The sequence below is a fragment of the Castanea sativa genome, chromosome 2, assembly GCF_040712315.1.
Source record: "Castanea sativa cultivar Marrone di Chiusa Pesio chromosome 2, ASM4071231v1".
Lineage (NCBI taxonomy): Eukaryota > Viridiplantae > Streptophyta > Magnoliopsida > Fagales > Fagaceae > Castanea > Castanea sativa.
Window position 1 is genome coordinate 31,800,265 of NC_134014.1, and position 17,381 is coordinate 31,817,645.

General features: G+C 38.7%; 1 protein-coding gene across 1 annotated transcript; it reads right to left on the reverse strand.

Annotated features, from left to right (window-relative positions):
- Positions 1 to 2,527: 2,527 nt before the first annotated feature.
- LOC142623946 (26S proteasome non-ATPase regulatory subunit 12 homolog A) lies at positions 2,528 to 17,332 on the reverse strand. Its single transcript, XM_075797437.1, has 12 exons — positions 17,186 to 17,332; positions 16,897 to 17,091; positions 13,592 to 13,699; positions 12,308 to 12,412; positions 12,119 to 12,175; positions 11,793 to 11,989; positions 4,367 to 4,466; positions 4,185 to 4,297; positions 3,913 to 4,066; positions 3,736 to 3,813; positions 3,056 to 3,297; positions 2,528 to 2,942 (listed from the first exon to the last, which is right to left on the reverse strand). Exons 1-11 carry the CDS (start codon positions 17,186 to 17,188, stop codon positions 3,079 to 3,081), a joined length of 1,329 nt encoding a protein of 442 aa, XP_075653552.1. The 5' UTR covers positions 17,189 to 17,332; the 3' UTR covers positions 2,528 to 2,942; positions 3,056 to 3,078.
- Positions 17,333 to 17,381: the final 49 nt, after the last annotated feature.

Genomic DNA, 17,381 nt, shown 5'->3' on the forward strand with positions numbered 1-17,381 from the left:
CAAACACACACTTAAAGGACTTTTTTAAAGGGTATTTATGCTCTAATTCCTTATTACTGAATGAATTTTGCTAATGGCTTGATCCCCTTTTATAGTACTTTCCCCAGGTTTTTGGTGTACCATTGATTCCCTCCATTTGCTGCCCTAGGTACCAGAATCAATGTTGCTGAGAATGTTGTGTCAGCAACATTGGTGGCCGGTTTTAGGGAGTCCTAAGGGCTGACTTGTAATCTCTTTTTCCAAGGTTTCTAGAGAGGCTTTTTAGAATCCCCTTTTGGCTGCCTCATCATTTGTCTTTTTTCTCTAAATAGGCAGATTCTCCTCTGTCAAGCTAAAAAATCTCCAGTCACCTTCTATCATGGTTTACCTTATTGCTCTTCCCGAGGTACCAGGCTTCCTTTCATAGGTGCTAGTTCTTAAGTCATCATCTATTTCCAAATCTTTTTTTTTTTTTCTAAGTTGTAGGCGGCTGATGAGACATGTCTTTCTTCGTTCCTTGTACCCATGAGCATGCTTCCCTGAGCTGTCCAACTTTTAGCTGATTCTTTCCTGCACCTCCCAAGGATCCCTTCCCTAGTTCTGACAACTCCTCAGTATCCTGGTCCAATCTTTATCTGGGCTCCTTGGGGTTCTTCCCAGAGAGGCTAGGCCAAGCTTCCTCTACTTTTTTCTTCCTTCTCTAAGGCCCAAGGCTTATCAATTCATGAGCTTAGGCTTCTTTTTACCCATTTTAAATGGGCATTGGCTCACGGATTGGACATTTTCTATCCTTGAGGGCTCATTAGTTTTGGATTTCAACACTTGTAATATTTTGAACCTCAACAAAAGTTTAGCTATGAAATTAATTATTAAATTGCAACCTTATTCAATAAAATAAATATTACTATATATTTTAAAAATCTAATCGTTGAATTATATGTTCTTTACGCTCTTAATACACATGTTAAATTTTGTGTCAATCGGATATTATTTATATGATCTATAAGTTTATATTTTTATACATAATTTAAAATTACAAAAACTTGCAATTTAAACATTTTTTGATAATAAAGCTATTAATCTTTAAATTTCTAGAAATTTTATAAACATGGAAGACATAAGAAGAAAATTTAATCCAATGGTGGATTTGTAAGCATGGAGGAGATAAGAGTAAGGTTATATCCTAGGGTTATAAGCATACAACTAATTTTGTAACTAAACTTTATTCTTTATTCTGATACTCACAAAAGGCAAAAGGGAGGAAGGGCAGAGTACCAAATATTAGGCAAGGAAACAAAAGAATTGACCAGCTTAATTACAACCACCAAAACTTCAAAGTTTTGAACCGATTAATAACTCGACAAACAAATCAAGATTGATTACATTAGAACATTCTAATTAGAGATGACTTAATTGTATGCTAATCCATTCATAAAAGAACACTTATAGTACAAATTTGATTTTCTTTATAGTTTATAACTTAGTTCTATTTATAGTTTATACTTTCTTTCTATTTGTTTCAGCTATGTTTTTTTTTTTTTTTTTTTTTTTTTTTTAAGACTTTTTCAGCTATGACCTTTTTTTAGAAAATGGACATTTTTAAAAAAAGTTTTTTATGAATTTTTTTTTTTTTTTAACTTTTTATAAAGTCATCTCATTTTCCTATATTTGGTAGCAAAATAAAAAATAATTTCCAAACTTTGTTTATTTAATTTCCTGGGAGATAGAGTTTTTTTTAAAAAATATTTATAAAAAAATTGTAGAAAAAAATCTTAAAAAATAAATCATACTTTTTATGCTGCTAAAAATAATTACCTTTGATTTAACATTTTTTATACTAACACTTAAAAACATGAAAAATTACCTTTACGTAGGAAATTCCGTCAAAAAAACAAACAGAACGTTTATACCTCAAATTTCGCTAGCAATTCTATTGATTTGTCTTGAATAGGTGCGAAACAACTTTCAGCTAATAATTTTGGTTTTTTTTTTTTTTTTTTTTTAAAGAAGAATGCTTGCAGATTCGTTTGTGTTGCAAGTTGCAACTAAATTCGATATACGTTGAATATTGTCGGACAGGCATTGACCAATTTGAGACCCAGTTTAATCTCTTTTTTTATTGGTTGAGAAGCAGACCAAGTTTAATCATTCTTTCTTTGTTTTATACAGCTTTCATTTTCCCAAATTATTTCAATCTCCACATAGACAGACATTCTAAAGTCAATCAGCCAAAATGGTTGAAAAAGTAGCTTACAGTATTGTGCGAGCAATTATTAGGCAAGTGCAGTTGACGTGAAACTCCACACGTCACCAGTAAGTACAACTAGCTAATATTAGAATTAACATTTTTACATTAATTTATGGGCTTGTCATTTTTTTTTTCTATTAAAAGGCTTGAATTTATTGGTGGAGTACCACAAAACTATACTTCTTCGAAAAAATTGTCCATGATGCACAGAACAAACAAACCTAAACAACCTCTGACGGGTCTATTCATACAACAATTCCACATATCCTGGACTAGGCAACTTGCAACGAAGGATATCAATTTGAAGTCACAACCATCAAAAGCTAAAATGCATTGTAAAATTAACTGAAACATCTAAAAGCACAAATGACTTAAGGTTGGAAACAATATGTAAAAGATAAAACAATCTCAACAACAGCCTAAGAAAATAAATGAAGTGGTGCAATCAATTTCTTTCCACCACTACAAACAAGCCCATTTAGGAGGTTCCTGTCATTAGTCAGTGGCCCGGAATGTACCAGCAGTATACAACAATGTCAGTTTGAGTTCCGGCAAGCATATCTGAGTTCTCTATTTCTGACCTGACCGGGGAAAACAAATAACTAAAGGAGAAAAAACCTGATAAATGCATGCCTGACAAACCCGGTCAGCCAACGTGATAATCTATATTGTTCTCACTTCAGTCCACATAATGACAGCTTAATTCAAGGCAACCCTGCATAAAAGGTTTTAAGCAATAGTGTCACCTAAGAGAAATGATAATTTTTTTTATTTGTATTTTTATATTTCTCAGCCAGGTTAGAGAGAGACAGACAGAGCTAGTTCTACCGGCAGGTGGTGAAGTTCATTTTTCAAACTTTCAGGGCAGCTTTGTGAACCATGGTTTCTTTGTGTATTTGGTGGCAACTCTTCTCAACAAGATCAAGCAGCTTCTCCAAGTTCATCGCCCACGAGTTAAGAATGTCATTGCTATCCTTTGCTGTTTGGAAACAGACTATTTCCATTGGCCTGTCAATCTTTGCCATCAGTGCCTTGGACACTACCATGTCTGAAAGATGCTTCTCCGCTTCCTAAATTCGAAAGGACAAATGGAATCAATTATAAGAGATAAAAATCTTGCCTTTATAGAACTGTAGCATTGGATTGCCATGTTAATCAAAAAGTAGGAGAAAAGGAAGAACCCAAATTCAGCATGGGATTTGAACTTTAGTAGTTAATATACTAAGCAAATTAAAAACAATGCGGTTGAAGTACCTAACTGTACCCCCACACTTTCCCCCTTTTCCTCACCCACTAGTGATTATTCAAGGAACAAACTGTTGTCCAGCAGATGCTCCAAGATAATCACAGGGAGGGCTAAATGTCACATTAAATGTTCATATTCATTAGGACAAAAGAATTTATTGTCACTAGAGACTTCATAGTAATTATATGTAAAAAAGAATAATAATTAATAAAAAATAAAAACACTAGACTTTGAAAACTAAGTTAAAATTACATTAACAAACCTGGATACTGAGGCACAACAGCTCTGCAAGTCTCTTCAAGGTGATCCTTGCGTAATATTTTGAAACAACAAGTATGTTCTGAAAAAGGCAAAGAATAAATTGCAAATGAATAATGATAAAAACATTGATAAGTGAAACAGCAGCCACCTAACTGCCCTGTCCTCTAGGGAAACTTACATGTTCAATTACTCTCTGTCTCAGGTCTTCTGCTGCTTTGTCACCCAAAGAGCCTCCAAGCATGCTCTTTTCATTCTCAAACTCATCCTTGTATGCACTCCAAAGAGATGTCCATTGGACGACCTCCATTGTGACTAGTTGTTTCAACAGCAACCTATGTATAGCCCCCAACAAAAAGGGAAAACCTCAACCATCAACCAACATTATCAGCAGACTCTGAATAAGTACACCAGTGGTAGATGCACAAGCAACACTAACATCAAAAAATGTACCTAAAATTTGGAAGCTCAGAAAGATTCTTATCGTCCAAGGTTGAGTTAAGAAGGCTTGATTGCATTGGATCATGAGGTGCCAGAACCAAAAACCAACAGATTTTCCTCAGGACCTACAGGTAGAACAATGTCAAGAGGAAGTTTAAGAGTAAAGGAAGAGATGAAATGAAAAGAAGCTTTACCGGAGTCCACAGTGCTGGGTTCTCTTTGACAGATGGAATGTCATAAATTGCCTTATAGCAACGACAAATTTCAAGGTAATCATTGTTATGGGTATAATACCTACAAAGTTGATGAAACACTGGCATAAGACATATATGTTTCAATTTGCATTTAATGTAAATATATAATCATTAAATGGAGGACCATTAAGACAGCTGATAGGAATCAGTTCTGGAAAAGGTAAAGTATAATGTTTTATTCAGCCATCTTTCCAGAACATCAACGTTGACATTGTTTATGAAGTAATAGTAACGGAGGTGGTGGTATCAAAAGTGGTCAAGAGTGTTAGGGCTTCTGGTTGTTTAATCACTTATATTATTCCTTCATACCGATCCTCAGATAGTATAAACATGTTGCACCCGAGCAACACATGGAATTCATGGAGCACATATGCAAGTTCAGTTGTCAGTTTTCATTCACATCGTAAATCAATCTAGCAATAAAATTTAAAAATCCCTTCTTAAACTTGACAACTAATCATCTCTACAACAGCTTTCATGACATCAAATGGTATGAACCAGATAAGAAACTATATCATAGTGGTCAAAGTAGATAAGTACGACTGCTAAAACCAACTTGACTAGTGGCAATGCCAAATAAGTCCAAGTGATCAATCTGATATTGTCGTAGAAAGAAGACAAACAGTACCATAATAATGTATGGAATTATCCATTGAGCATTAGGTCATTAATCTATTCAATCAATAAGAAAGCAGGTACAATTGCAGGCAAGTTGAACAACTAGTTACCAGAATAATGTTTTATATTTTTCATTGAGCATAATAAAGTCAAGCATCTTATATGATGCTCTGGAAAGTAGTAAGGAACCTATAGCCTATAGGATATAGGCCCTAGGCCCTATAATTAATTAAAATTAAGCTTCTCCCTATAGGTGTTTTTTTTCCCATTTATAAAAATAATGTCAAAGAATTAGTTTCATGTTTTTGGCAGTAACTTGAGAATTTGTTTGATGGTAATTCAAGAGGAGTGAAAATTTTATGGTATGGGATGCTGTGTAGTTTCTAATCTAAAGCCAGAAATTCTGTTTTAGCTTTCTATGTATTAGGATTAGTATGGGGGGATTCCGTAGTTTCTTTATTGAATCTAAGTTGTTTCAGTTCGTGGTTGAGGAAGGAGGGAATGTTTTCTCCCTTAAAGATCTTTGAACGGGGCAAATATCACATGCAATTGGTGTTTATGGGCAAGGGTGCAGCGTCTTGGATTTTGCGGAATCTGGAACACATTGTGATTGGGGCTAGCTCTAAGCAATTCTTCACTCTTAGGGAAGGTGCTACTGCGTACACTTTGCAACGGGGGTCCAATTCTTTTGGGCAGTTTGTATCAGTGACAGAGCTTAAGGTTGGTGGGCGGAGGCGAAATATCATTATTCCAGCCGGTAAATTTCAACAAGGATGGAGAACTTTTGGGATTGAATTACGAAGGATGTTGGAACCTGCTCAATATGCATTGGGTGGGTTGAAGTTTGTACCGTATAGATTTAAGCAGAGCCCAATACAGCATCCTACCAGGTCATTTGTGGATGTTGTTAAAGATCCAGTGCAGGCAATGTTGAAATATGATCAGCAGCCCCTTAACAAAGATAAGACTAAGGCTGGTTTCGTGACGAATAATGAGGAGATTCCAGGTGACAAATCTCACACTCAGGTTGTAGTTTCTGAAATTCAGGCTGGTAGTTTTCATCAGGCAGCCGTGGGTGGTGGTGAGGGTGGAGTAGGTGATATTAATGGCAAGAATAAAATTGATGAGAAAATCCCGGAAGGAATTAATTGCAAAAATCCTTTGAAGACTAGTTTGAATTCAAAAATGGTTGAGTTTGGAAAGTTGCGTGATATTAGGAAGGGACGTTGGCTGGGGAGAGGGTTGACTGTGAGTGTGAATGAATTTGGGAAGAGGCGGGTATCTTGGGATGCTGTTAAGGGAGGTCAACAAACTGGCAAATGGGTACCAAGGAAGGCTGGTTCTAATAACGCAGTGAGTTTGAGCCCATCCAAGAGGAATGCCTCAGCCTTGTTGGGTAATAAAGAAAATAGTTTGGGCCTGGGTCTGATAAGCCCATCTACCTTTGAGATTGGAGAAAGTTCTCTTGGTGGCCCTCGGGTTCTGGAGCCCTTTGATCAGAATGGGCTTACGCCAAGCTCAGGTAGTACTGAGATCATAGTCCCGAAGGAGGTTAGGTGCTCAAGGGCCAAACCCATCGCATCAGAGCTTCCTGCAACGTCGTCGAAGGTCTCGGTGCTCACACCCAAGACATCGGAGCAAGTTGTGATGACGCCGAAGGTTCCGATGGTTATAACCACCACCTCGGAGCAACCTAAGATGTCGTCGATGGTATCGATCGATGTAGCGGTGACGGAGCTTGAACATAACGTTGCTCAGCTTAGGTCGCAGCGAGCGCCGCCTCCCACTGAGCCGACAGGTCCGGCGGCGGTGGCCCAAGTCTCCCACGAACAGGTGCCGATGACCAGTTCGCAGTGTCAGTCGAGATTGGTGCCGGAGGAGTCATCGGTCACGTTATCGGAACAGGTAATGAACCTGGAAGATTCGACAGTGTCGGAGCTGGTGTCTTTGTCTTCTTCAGTGGCATCAGAGGAAGGGGATGAGGATTTCATGGGTTTTGAAGGTTCGGTTCTTTCTGACCTTGTGGGAGTTCCATTACCTGGCCCATCTATTACGGACTTGATCAGAGACTTGGATAAGTCTTGGGGTAACTCCAAAGATTGGATATTACAAATGCGTGATGGTCGGCAATTAGTGTTCCCATTGTCACTATACCGTTCTCCAGAATGTATGTCAGTGTGCTCAAGTTTAGAGGGAGAGGGTGTACCAAGTAATGTTTCTTGTACACATGAAGGGAAGAGGGTTAATTGGGCAGATGAGAGTGAGGGGTTAGTGGAATCCTTGACTGTGGTTCCCGGGTCAGTGAGTGAGCTGTGGGAGTCTGATGTAAGGTTGAGGTCTTGTGAGGGAGGTGATGAGCCTTTAGTTGTGATTCCTTTGGCTACTGAAGGGCCGTTGGAGTTGGAATCTAGTCCTTTGAAGGAGATTGGGTGTAAGGAATGTGTGGATAATTGCCATCTATCGCAATGGGTAACCAATAGGATAAAGGCTTTCAAGAAATCTGTGGGAACTTCACTGGAAGGTTTTGAGGAGCAGATTACAGGTCTGTTATTAGCCATAGAGGCCAGGAAAAAAGAAAGGCAGAAACTTGGGGTGGGTGGTCAGAAAATGTTGGTTAAATCCGGACAGAAAGGTCAGAGGGAGCTGAAGAATTTGCTGTCATCTTTAAATGTTGAGTCTGATACATATAAAGTGAGGGGTGCAAGTTCTGAGCGGGCGGTTGTGTCTTATCAATGAAGGCGAAGATTATTTCTTGGAACGTTAGAGGGTTGAATGAGCAGGATAAAAGGCTCAGGGTTAGAAACTTGATTAGGAAATGGGGGCCAGATGTGGTTTGTCTTCAAGAAACCAAAATGGGGCTGATTAATAGAGCCGTGATTCGTAGCTTGTGGGGTGGACATCATGTTGATTGGTCTTATTTAGGTTCATGTGGTGCTTCTGGTGGTGTGTTAGTGATGTGGGATACTCGGGTAGTGAATAAAATGGAGGAAGCAGTGGGGAGATTTTCGGTTTCTTGTAAGTTTACAAGTGTGTCAGACCAGTTTGTTTGGGCGTTTACGGGTGTTTATGGGCCTAATTTAAACCGAGATAGGAGATTATTATGGGAGGAACTATGTGGCTTGAATAGCTGGTGGAGCGTCCCATGGTGTGTGGGTGGGGACTTTAATGTGGTTAGATTCCCTTCTGAACGATTGGGGTCTACTTCTTTCACTACTGCTATGAGGGATTTTTCTAACTTTATCTCAGAACAGGGTCTTATTGATTTGCCACTGCAAGGAGGTACCTTCACTTGGTCTAATTCTAGAGAAGCTGCTTCGAAGGCTAGGCTGGACAGATTTTTGTTTTCTGCAAATTGGGAGGATAAATTTCCAACAGTTTCTCAAAGACGGTTGTCTAAATTGTGCTCAGATCATTTTCCAATTGTCCTTGAGGGTGGATCTTTTCAGAGAGGGAGTATGCCATTTAGATTTGAGAATATGTGGCTTAAGGATGAAGGTTTTGTGGATAGGGTACGGTCATGGTGGGATTCCTATCAGGTTCACGGTGCGCCGAGTTTTATTCTGGCTAATAAATTAAAGCTCCTTAAAAATGATTTGAAAAGATGGAATGTGGAGGGGTTTGGTCATGTGGATGTTCGGATTAGAAACTTGTGGAAGGAACTTAGTGTTCTAGAGAGTAGGGAGGAGACTCAGGGATTATCAACGGAGGAAAGGGTGGATATGGGAAGAATTCGTGATGACTTAGAGAAAGCTACCCTGTTGGAAGAAATTTGTTGGAGGCAGAAATCTAGAGTTCTTTGTGTTAGGGAAGGAGACAGGAATACTAAGTTTTTTCATCGTATAGCTAATTCTCACAGGAGGGTTAATTCTATTGATAGGCTTATGGTGGATGGGGTGTTGTCTTCGGACCCGGCTGCTATAGCAAATTGTATCTCTCAATTCTATAGGCAGCTTTACTTTGAGGATGTGGCTCACAGACCGGTCTTAGATGATGTGGACTTTTCTAGCATCTCGGTGGAAGATGCGAGTTGGCTAGATAGGCCTTTTGAGGAAGATGAGGTGTTGGAGGTGATCCATGACTTTAATGGTGATAAGGCACCTGGCCCGGATGGCTTTTCCATGGCATTCTTTCAATCTTGTTGGGGTGTTTTGAAGCAGAAATTATGTTGTATTCCACAATTTCCATACTCAGGCAGTGTTTGAGAAGAGTCTTAATGCTTCATTCCTAGCCCTTATTCCTAAGAAAGTGGATGCTGTGGAGGTAAAGGATTATCGGCCTATCAGTTTAGTTGGTGGGGTGTATAAGATTATTTCTAAGGTTTTGGCTAATAGGCTTCGTAGGGTGGCGCATGGAATTATTTCAGGTTCACAAAATGCTTTTGTGAAGGGCAGACAGATTTTGGATTCCGTCTTGATTGCTTCTGAATGTATTGATAGTAGATTGAAGTCAGGAGTTCCGGGTGTGCTTTGTAAGTTGGATGTGGAGAAGGCATATGATCATGTGAGTTGGGATTTTTTATTGTATATGCTACAGCGTTGTGGTTTCTCAGAAAAATGGAGAAATTGGATAAGGTATTGCATTTCAACTGTAAAGTTTTCCATCTTAATCAATGGTAGCCCAACTGATTTCTTTGGAAGTTCTAGGGGGCTTCGGCAAGGGGATCCTTTATCCCCATTGTTGTTTGATATTGTGATGGAGGCATTAAGTCGTATGTTGGATGTGGCTGCCTCAGAGCAATTCTCGAGGCTTTTACGTGGGCAATACGGTGATGAGTCGGTGATGGTGTCTCACCTTCTATTTGCAGATGACACTTTGATTTTTTGTGATGCTGAACCTTCTCAGATTGCTAATTTGAGGGCGATTCTTGCTAGATTTGAGGAGGTGTCTGGGCTTCGTATTAACTTAGGAAAATCTGAGCTGGTACCTGTTGGTGGCGTATCTAATTTGGAGGATTTGGTTGGTCTGTTGGGATGTGGGCAGTCTTCTCTGCCCTTGAAATATTTGGGCCTTCCTTTAGGTGCAAAATTTAAGGACTTATCTGTTTGGAACCCTATTCTTGAGAGAATGGAGAGGAGATTAGCTGGTTGGAAGAGAATGTATTTATCTAAAGGGGGTAAGGTGACACTCATTAAAAGCTCATTATCGTCTTTACCTACATACTTTCTTTCCCTACTTCCTTTACCGGGGAAGGTGGCCAAGCGTATGGAGAAATTACAGAGAGACTTTTTGTGGGATGGGATTGGTGGTGAACCTAAAATTCATTTAGTTAATTGGGCCAAGGTTTGTAGGCCTTTGCAGGATGGGGGGTTGGGTATAAGACAGTTGGGTAACTTTAATTCTGCCTTACTAGGTAAATGGTTGTGGAGGTATGGAAAGAGGCCGATGCATTATGGAGGAGGGTTTTAGAGGCAAAATATGGGAATATTTGGGGTGGTTGGTGTTCGAAGAAAGTGACAAGTCCCTATGGGGTAAGCTTGTGGAGATATATTAGAAGTGGCTGGTTGAACTTCTCTAAACTCCTGGTTTATGATGTGGGGGAAGGTACTAGAGTGAAATTTTGGAAGCATGTGTGGTGTGGGGATTGTACTCTCCAAGAGGCCTTTCGGAGCTTTATTGTCTTAGTAGGTCCAAGGACTCCTCGGTGGTGAAGTTATGGGGTGGTACGTTGGGAGGTTTCACTTTGGAATGTGCTATTTCGTCGTCCTCAGCAAGATTGGGAAGAAGAAGCCTTTGATCGGTTTATGGGGCTACTCTACTCCTCGTCGGTGAGAGGGTTTGGACCGGATAAGGTTTGTTGGAAGTACGCAAGGAATACGGGATTTGAGGTTAGAGATTATTACGGTTCCTTCTATCCTCATAATCCTGTTTCCTTTCCATGGAAAATGATATGGCAATCGAAGGCTCCTCCAAGGGTAGCCTTCTTTTTCTTGGTACGCTTCCTTAGGTAAGATCTTAACAACAGACAACCTTCGTAAAAGACGAGTGATTGTGCTTGACTGGTGCTTTATGTGTAAGAGGTGTGGAGAGACGGTGGATCATCTTCTACAACATTGCACCATAGCGTGGGAGGTTGTGGTCTTTGGTTTTCTGCTTGTTTGGTATTCAGTGGGTTATGCCTCGTACTGTTCTTGAGGTGTTTGAGGCTTGGCAAGGAAAGTTTGCGCGACATCGTCACATTGATATTTGGAAGTTGGTACCTCACTGTTTGATTTGGTGCATTTGGCGAGAGAGGAATGCTAGAAGTTTTGAGGGTTGCGAACGCTCTTTGTTGGAGATTAAGTCTTTTTTCTTACACACTCTCTTTGAATGGAGTGTGGTTTTTTCTCATTTTTCCTGTTCTTCCTTCTCTATTTTTCTTGACCGTTGTTCTCTTGTTTCATGATTTCTGCATCATCAGTACATCCCCAATGTACTCGGTTTGGCAATTCCTTTATTATTATTAATAATACTCTTACGTTATTTATCAAAAAAAAAAATAATGTCAAATCCACACTCAAATTTCTGGGAAATTTTCTGCTTGAAACCTTGTACAGTGCCAAATACTTTTTACACAACAAACAAAGCTTTAACATTTACTAGAGCGACAAAAGATTATTGCATGCAAGGATTCAAGATTTTATTTGACATTGTATAAACTTTCAATAAAAACTTTGTGAAGGAATCAACATCTGAAAATAGGCAGAAAGAAATCTATGGAAAGATTAATTAAAAATTGCAGTGAAGAAAGAAAATGCAAGAACCACTCTACCTTATCATTAGCTCATAGTAAATCCGCTTCAACTCCAATAGAGATGGTATATCAGCAGGAGCCTCTTCAACAAGATTGTCACCTTCTTTAGGCTTTTTCTTTTCTTTTGAAGTATCAATATCAAAAACCCTTGGACTGATCTTCCTTGACAGGATTTGGGCACGAACATAATCCTGGCGGTCTAAGCACAAACGTACCTGCAAATTGTTTTTTGAAACAAGTTACATGCAGCTAGCATCAGTTTTAACACTTCCCCCTCAAAAAAAACCTTTCAGTAATGAACAAGTGCTGAGAATAATAAAAACAACACAAAAAGAGGCACATACTTGTTCGAGAATAAATGCAATTTTCTCAGTTTTTGCCATTGCACCAAAGGTTTCCACCTGTAGAGCTTGATAGTCAAAAAGTGTAATAGGAAAAAAAAAGGGGTGGACAACTCCAACCATTGATTGATTTATTGAATAAGAATAAAACATTTAAGAAAGCTATCACCAAATGAGACAACCCAAACTTACAGCAATTTCTTGCATCAAATCTGCAGCTTCAGCTATAAGCCCCTGTTCTTCCTTAATCTTTGCAAGTTTCTTGATCAAGCGAGCTCTTTCAATCTCAACATAGATCTACAGAACAATGGATCTTATTTTTAAAAAAATCAGAGGAAGACATGGTGTTAAAGGCAGAACTAAAATACAGTTCCAAATATCCAATTCCTTAGGTTTTCCCAATGTAGTCAAAGGTGAGCCAGGTGCTCACCTAGGCGCCCGGGCGAGGCACCACTAAGGCGCCTCAAAGGCTCTAAGGCGAGGCGATTTTAGTGAGGCCTCACCTTTAGAGCCTAGGCAAGCAAGGCGACTGCCTTAAGCCATGAAAAAGGCGCGAGCCTCAAGTTTTTTTTTAAAAAAAATTTTTTTTTTTTATAGAAGTTTGTTGTGAAACCTATTTTTAGACTATTAATTTCAAAAGGCATGTTATAAAACCTATTGTTAGTTAAATTAATTTACAAATTTGTTTTGTAAGACTTATTGTTATATAGAAGCTTATTGTAAAACGTATTGTTAGAACTAACTAATAGAGCCTAAACCATGTTAATCCTATATTGAACTAATTTGATAGACCTAATTTCTTCATGCTACACTTTGAAAAACACTTCATTATAATATTATAATACACTAGGTACATATGATTTAAGTTCTATATGTATAATAAATATAGTAAGAATTTGGCGCCTCGTTTTACTTGGGCTAGTGCCGTTTTGTCGCCTCACGCCTCAGGCAATACAAGGCCTTGGCGCCTTAAGGTCGCCTCTCACCTTTGACTACCTTGGGTTTTCCAATTAGTATATGCACCTGTACACAATAGACTAGCCCACTAGCAACATTTCTACCTGAAAATACCCCACCTATTGAAAATATCCCATTATCCCCTTCACACCATTTATACCTGAGCAAACTCAATCTTAAAAACAGAACATGATCACAATTAAGGAAGGCATGTTCAAAATTGAAGCAAGCAGAAAGACAGTCTCCAGTGATAGATATTTTCAGTGGAGAATTGTCATCAATTGTCCACATCCTAGCTTTAATTCCATGTTTGTTATTGAAAATTTAATAAATTAAGGCAAAAAGGAAGAAATGAAAACATCATATGTGCAGCAGCCAAAATGTCAATATAGGAATGATACACATGGTAAATAATAGTTGGGGAACCTAAGGAACCGAATGTTACAAACTGTAGCTATCTGCACTGTATTAAACCAGATACTTGGTTAGGGAGCTTCAAATTCTTCATCACATGCTTACCTTCCCGGCAGATACATTGTTTAGTGTTTTGATGAGCTCTATACGAGTTTCAATATCTGGTGTCTCATCTATATATTGCATTGCTTGCTGGACCATCGCAGTTACAGCCTGGAAAAAACCAAGAGACCCATTAGAAAAAGTATAGACCAAAATATCTTTCGTGTTTAAAAATGAAAAAGCCAAATTACTTTTAGATATTATTTACAGGGATTCACCATCCATTATCATTTAAAGTAATGCATTAAAGATTGAAATTCTAATAGAAACCACAACAAATTCAATGCAGTACAAAGCAGCCTATGCCAAGGGCATATACATTCACTTGGATTTATGTCCGTACACAAGCACAAGCAAATACATATGAGACAATATGAGTACTGGTAAGACTATATCCACTTAATACTCCCAAATTCTTTATTTGGTCAACAGTCTTAACAACTAAAGCTGTTTGCAGCCTGCAAGTCCGTATCTTTTTTTATGATCCATTGCAGCACAAAGATCCTATAAAATTTGCAACCTAAGACATTACTGGCCAAGTTGTTGATTCGTTATTGTTTACTCAACTTGATGAACACAGATATGCCAACATATATTCACAAACATAGACAGACAACCATTTTCATTTAAATTAATATGTTTTTTGGTAAGTAAATTCAAACCAATTTGTTTTAAAATCAAATATTTTTTATCCTAACTACATAGTCAGAACTCAAAAAAAAAAAAAAAAATCAATAAAATGCCCCACAATTTCGAATAAAGGGCAGCAAAACTAACTTGAATCAATAAGGCTGCGTTTGGTTGAATGTAAAATATATTCCGGGTGTAAAATATTTTCAGATAAAAATATTTTCGGGAAAGGAAAATATTTTCTAGTGTTTGGTTGCATTTTAAAAAATACTTTAAAAAATATTTTTTGGTGTTTGGTTGTATTCTTGAAAATACTATAGAAAACACATTTTCTACTTGTTGCTCACATTTTCTCAGCTTCCAAACAAATAGATAATATAATTTCTCAACAGATAAACACAAAACAAACAAAACCCAACAAAAAAAAATCATCAAATCCGGTCAAATTTGAGAGAAGGAAGAGAGACCGGTGCGATTGGGTTAGATCTCGCGGCAGAGGGGACTAGGTTTGATCTCGCGGCGGAGGCGACTGGGTTCGATCTCGCGGAGTGGTGGGTTTGACGAATGGGTTCGTCGGAGTGGGTTTGAGGAATGGGTTTACTGGGTTTCAGGGATGGGTTTGCTGGGTTTCAGGGATGGGTGTGGTGGGATGCAACCAGACTTCCGGCGAGGGTGGGTTTGAACAGATGGGCTTACGATAACAATGGCGAGAACGAGAACAAGAACGGTGGTGCCGAACGAGAATGGCAGCGCGAGCTTGACGGCGCGATATCGCGCCTCAATCTCGCCCAGAGTGAGCTCGACAACGCCATCTCGCGCCTTGATCTGGGTTGCTCTGGGCTGCTCTCTCTCGCCAGTGTGATCTCGCCGGGTGCGATCTGGGCTGCTCTCTCTCTCTCTCTCTCTGTTTTCAGTGTGAAAAATGAGAGGGTGGAGCTTGGTGTGAGTGAGCTTAGAGAGTACTAGGAGCTATGAGGAGTGCGTGTGAGAGAAGCTCAGAGAGAGTGTTGTGTCTGGAGTGGAAATGGTTTGAAGTGAAAATAAGAACAAAAATAGTTTTACACCTGAACTCCCTTATTTTATAGTCAACCCAGAAAATATTTTCAGTTTGACCCAATTTTCAGTAACAACCAAACACACACTTTCAAGGAAAAGCATTTCCGAAAGTGGTTTGAAGCCAAAACAAACACAGCCTAAGCGTGTGTTTGGCATCAACTTATTTAGCTTTTTGAGGACTTTTTCTTTTTTTTTTTTTCTAAAAATGTGCTAAAGTATTCTTGTACTTTGAAAATGTGAGGTTCTAAAAAGTTGTGCATAAAAACTAAAAGCTAAAAACTGAACAAAAAAGTTGAAGCCAAACGGACACTAAGTAGGATCAATCAATGATGCAGGGAATGAGTTGGGCTGTGGGATCTGGTTTCGAAATGAATTATGAAATGGTGAGTTTCTTAGAACTACTAATACGTGGACAAAAACCTCTGCAAGAACATAGAGTTCTAAGAAAGTACACACGCTAATGTCCTATTCAATCAACAAACTGAGATCACTGCCAGGTGTCCAAATCCAATCAAGTACAGCTTCTACAATTATCCAGAAGTCTACTGAATTAGTTACAACAGATTAGGATAGGCTTCTGGATCCCAAATGCATACAACCTCCCATTTGGACACAAACATCCCCTTAGCTGTTGCTATTTGAATTATGGCTGCCCTTGCTTGCAGCCATTCAAACTAAACTTAGGCAAAATGAAAAAACCTTTAAGATGCTCCTGCATCAATCAAGCATACAGCTTTAAAGCAACTGACCAACTCAACATTTTTACACATAAAAACCCCATTCTCCTACCAGGCTCAAGAATTCATCCTTCTCCATGAAATACACAATTTCAAAAAGGAATACAGGGTAGCAAAGATTACAATTACAATACATATAACCCTCAGCTACACATACAAATCTTAACCACCATAAACCAAGTCACATTCTCATGCCACTGAATCCCTAAAAAAAATCCCATATCTCTTTGCCAAATACACAAATTCAAAAAATTCCCCATAAGGAGTAAAACTATAACTCTATCAAAACAACCATAACCCTAGTTCAAATACACACACAAAACTGAACCAAACCAACGCCTCTAGGACTAAATCAACAAATAACCATTACACCAACAATCCAAAAGGACACAAATTTAAACCCAACCATTACAAAACACACACAGAAGCACAAAAAATAGTTTTTGGTTTTCCTTTTTACTTGGGGGTTACCTGCCTAGCTAAAACAATATCAAAACAGCCACACACACAATTGAACCAAACTACTGCTTCTACGACCAAATCGATGGATACCCACTACACCACCAACCCAAAAGAACACAAATTTAACCCCAACCATCAACAACAGAACAATTAAAAATTCACATAATCAGAACCCCAAAACAGAGCTCCTTTTCTTTTGGTAATGGTTACCTCCTTAAGCTGCCTTAACTAAAACGCTATCAAACACCCATAACCCTAATTCAAACACTACACACAAAATTAAACCGACCCACTGCTTCTACGACCAAATCAACAAATACCCATTACACCAAAAAGCCAAAAGAACACAAATTTAAACTCAACCAACCATCAAAACAATAACAAAATTACACAATCGGAAACCCAAAACAGAGTTATTTTTACCTGCTTAAGCTGGCCACGGCGCTTAGACAAGAGAACAATCTGATCGTTGAGAGTATTCCATGCTCGAGCTTCGAAGCAGAGCTGAAGAATGTCAGTGACGGCCTTCTTTGTTCCGGCGACCTCGCCGGAAAGCCTCATCTGCTTCTCCACATTCAGCAATTGCTCTATCGATGACTCTAGATTCCCTCCTCCTTCCTGAAAAATAAATTTACCCAGATACAAAATCAATCAAAACCCAATAAAAAGATTGAAAATTTAGCTTCAATTTGAAACTTTTGGATCTGTTTACCATTGTAATCGTTCTGCGTAAGATCCAAACCCTAGCTGTGAGATAGAGAGAGAGAGAGAGGGAGGGAGGGGAAAGTGTGATGTGAGAGAAAGTAAAATAAAATTGATAATAAATAACAGATGGTTTTGCTTCTCCTTTACGAAATCGGATTCCTCTCAAAACCGGGTTTTTTATTTATTTTTTAATGAATAAAAGG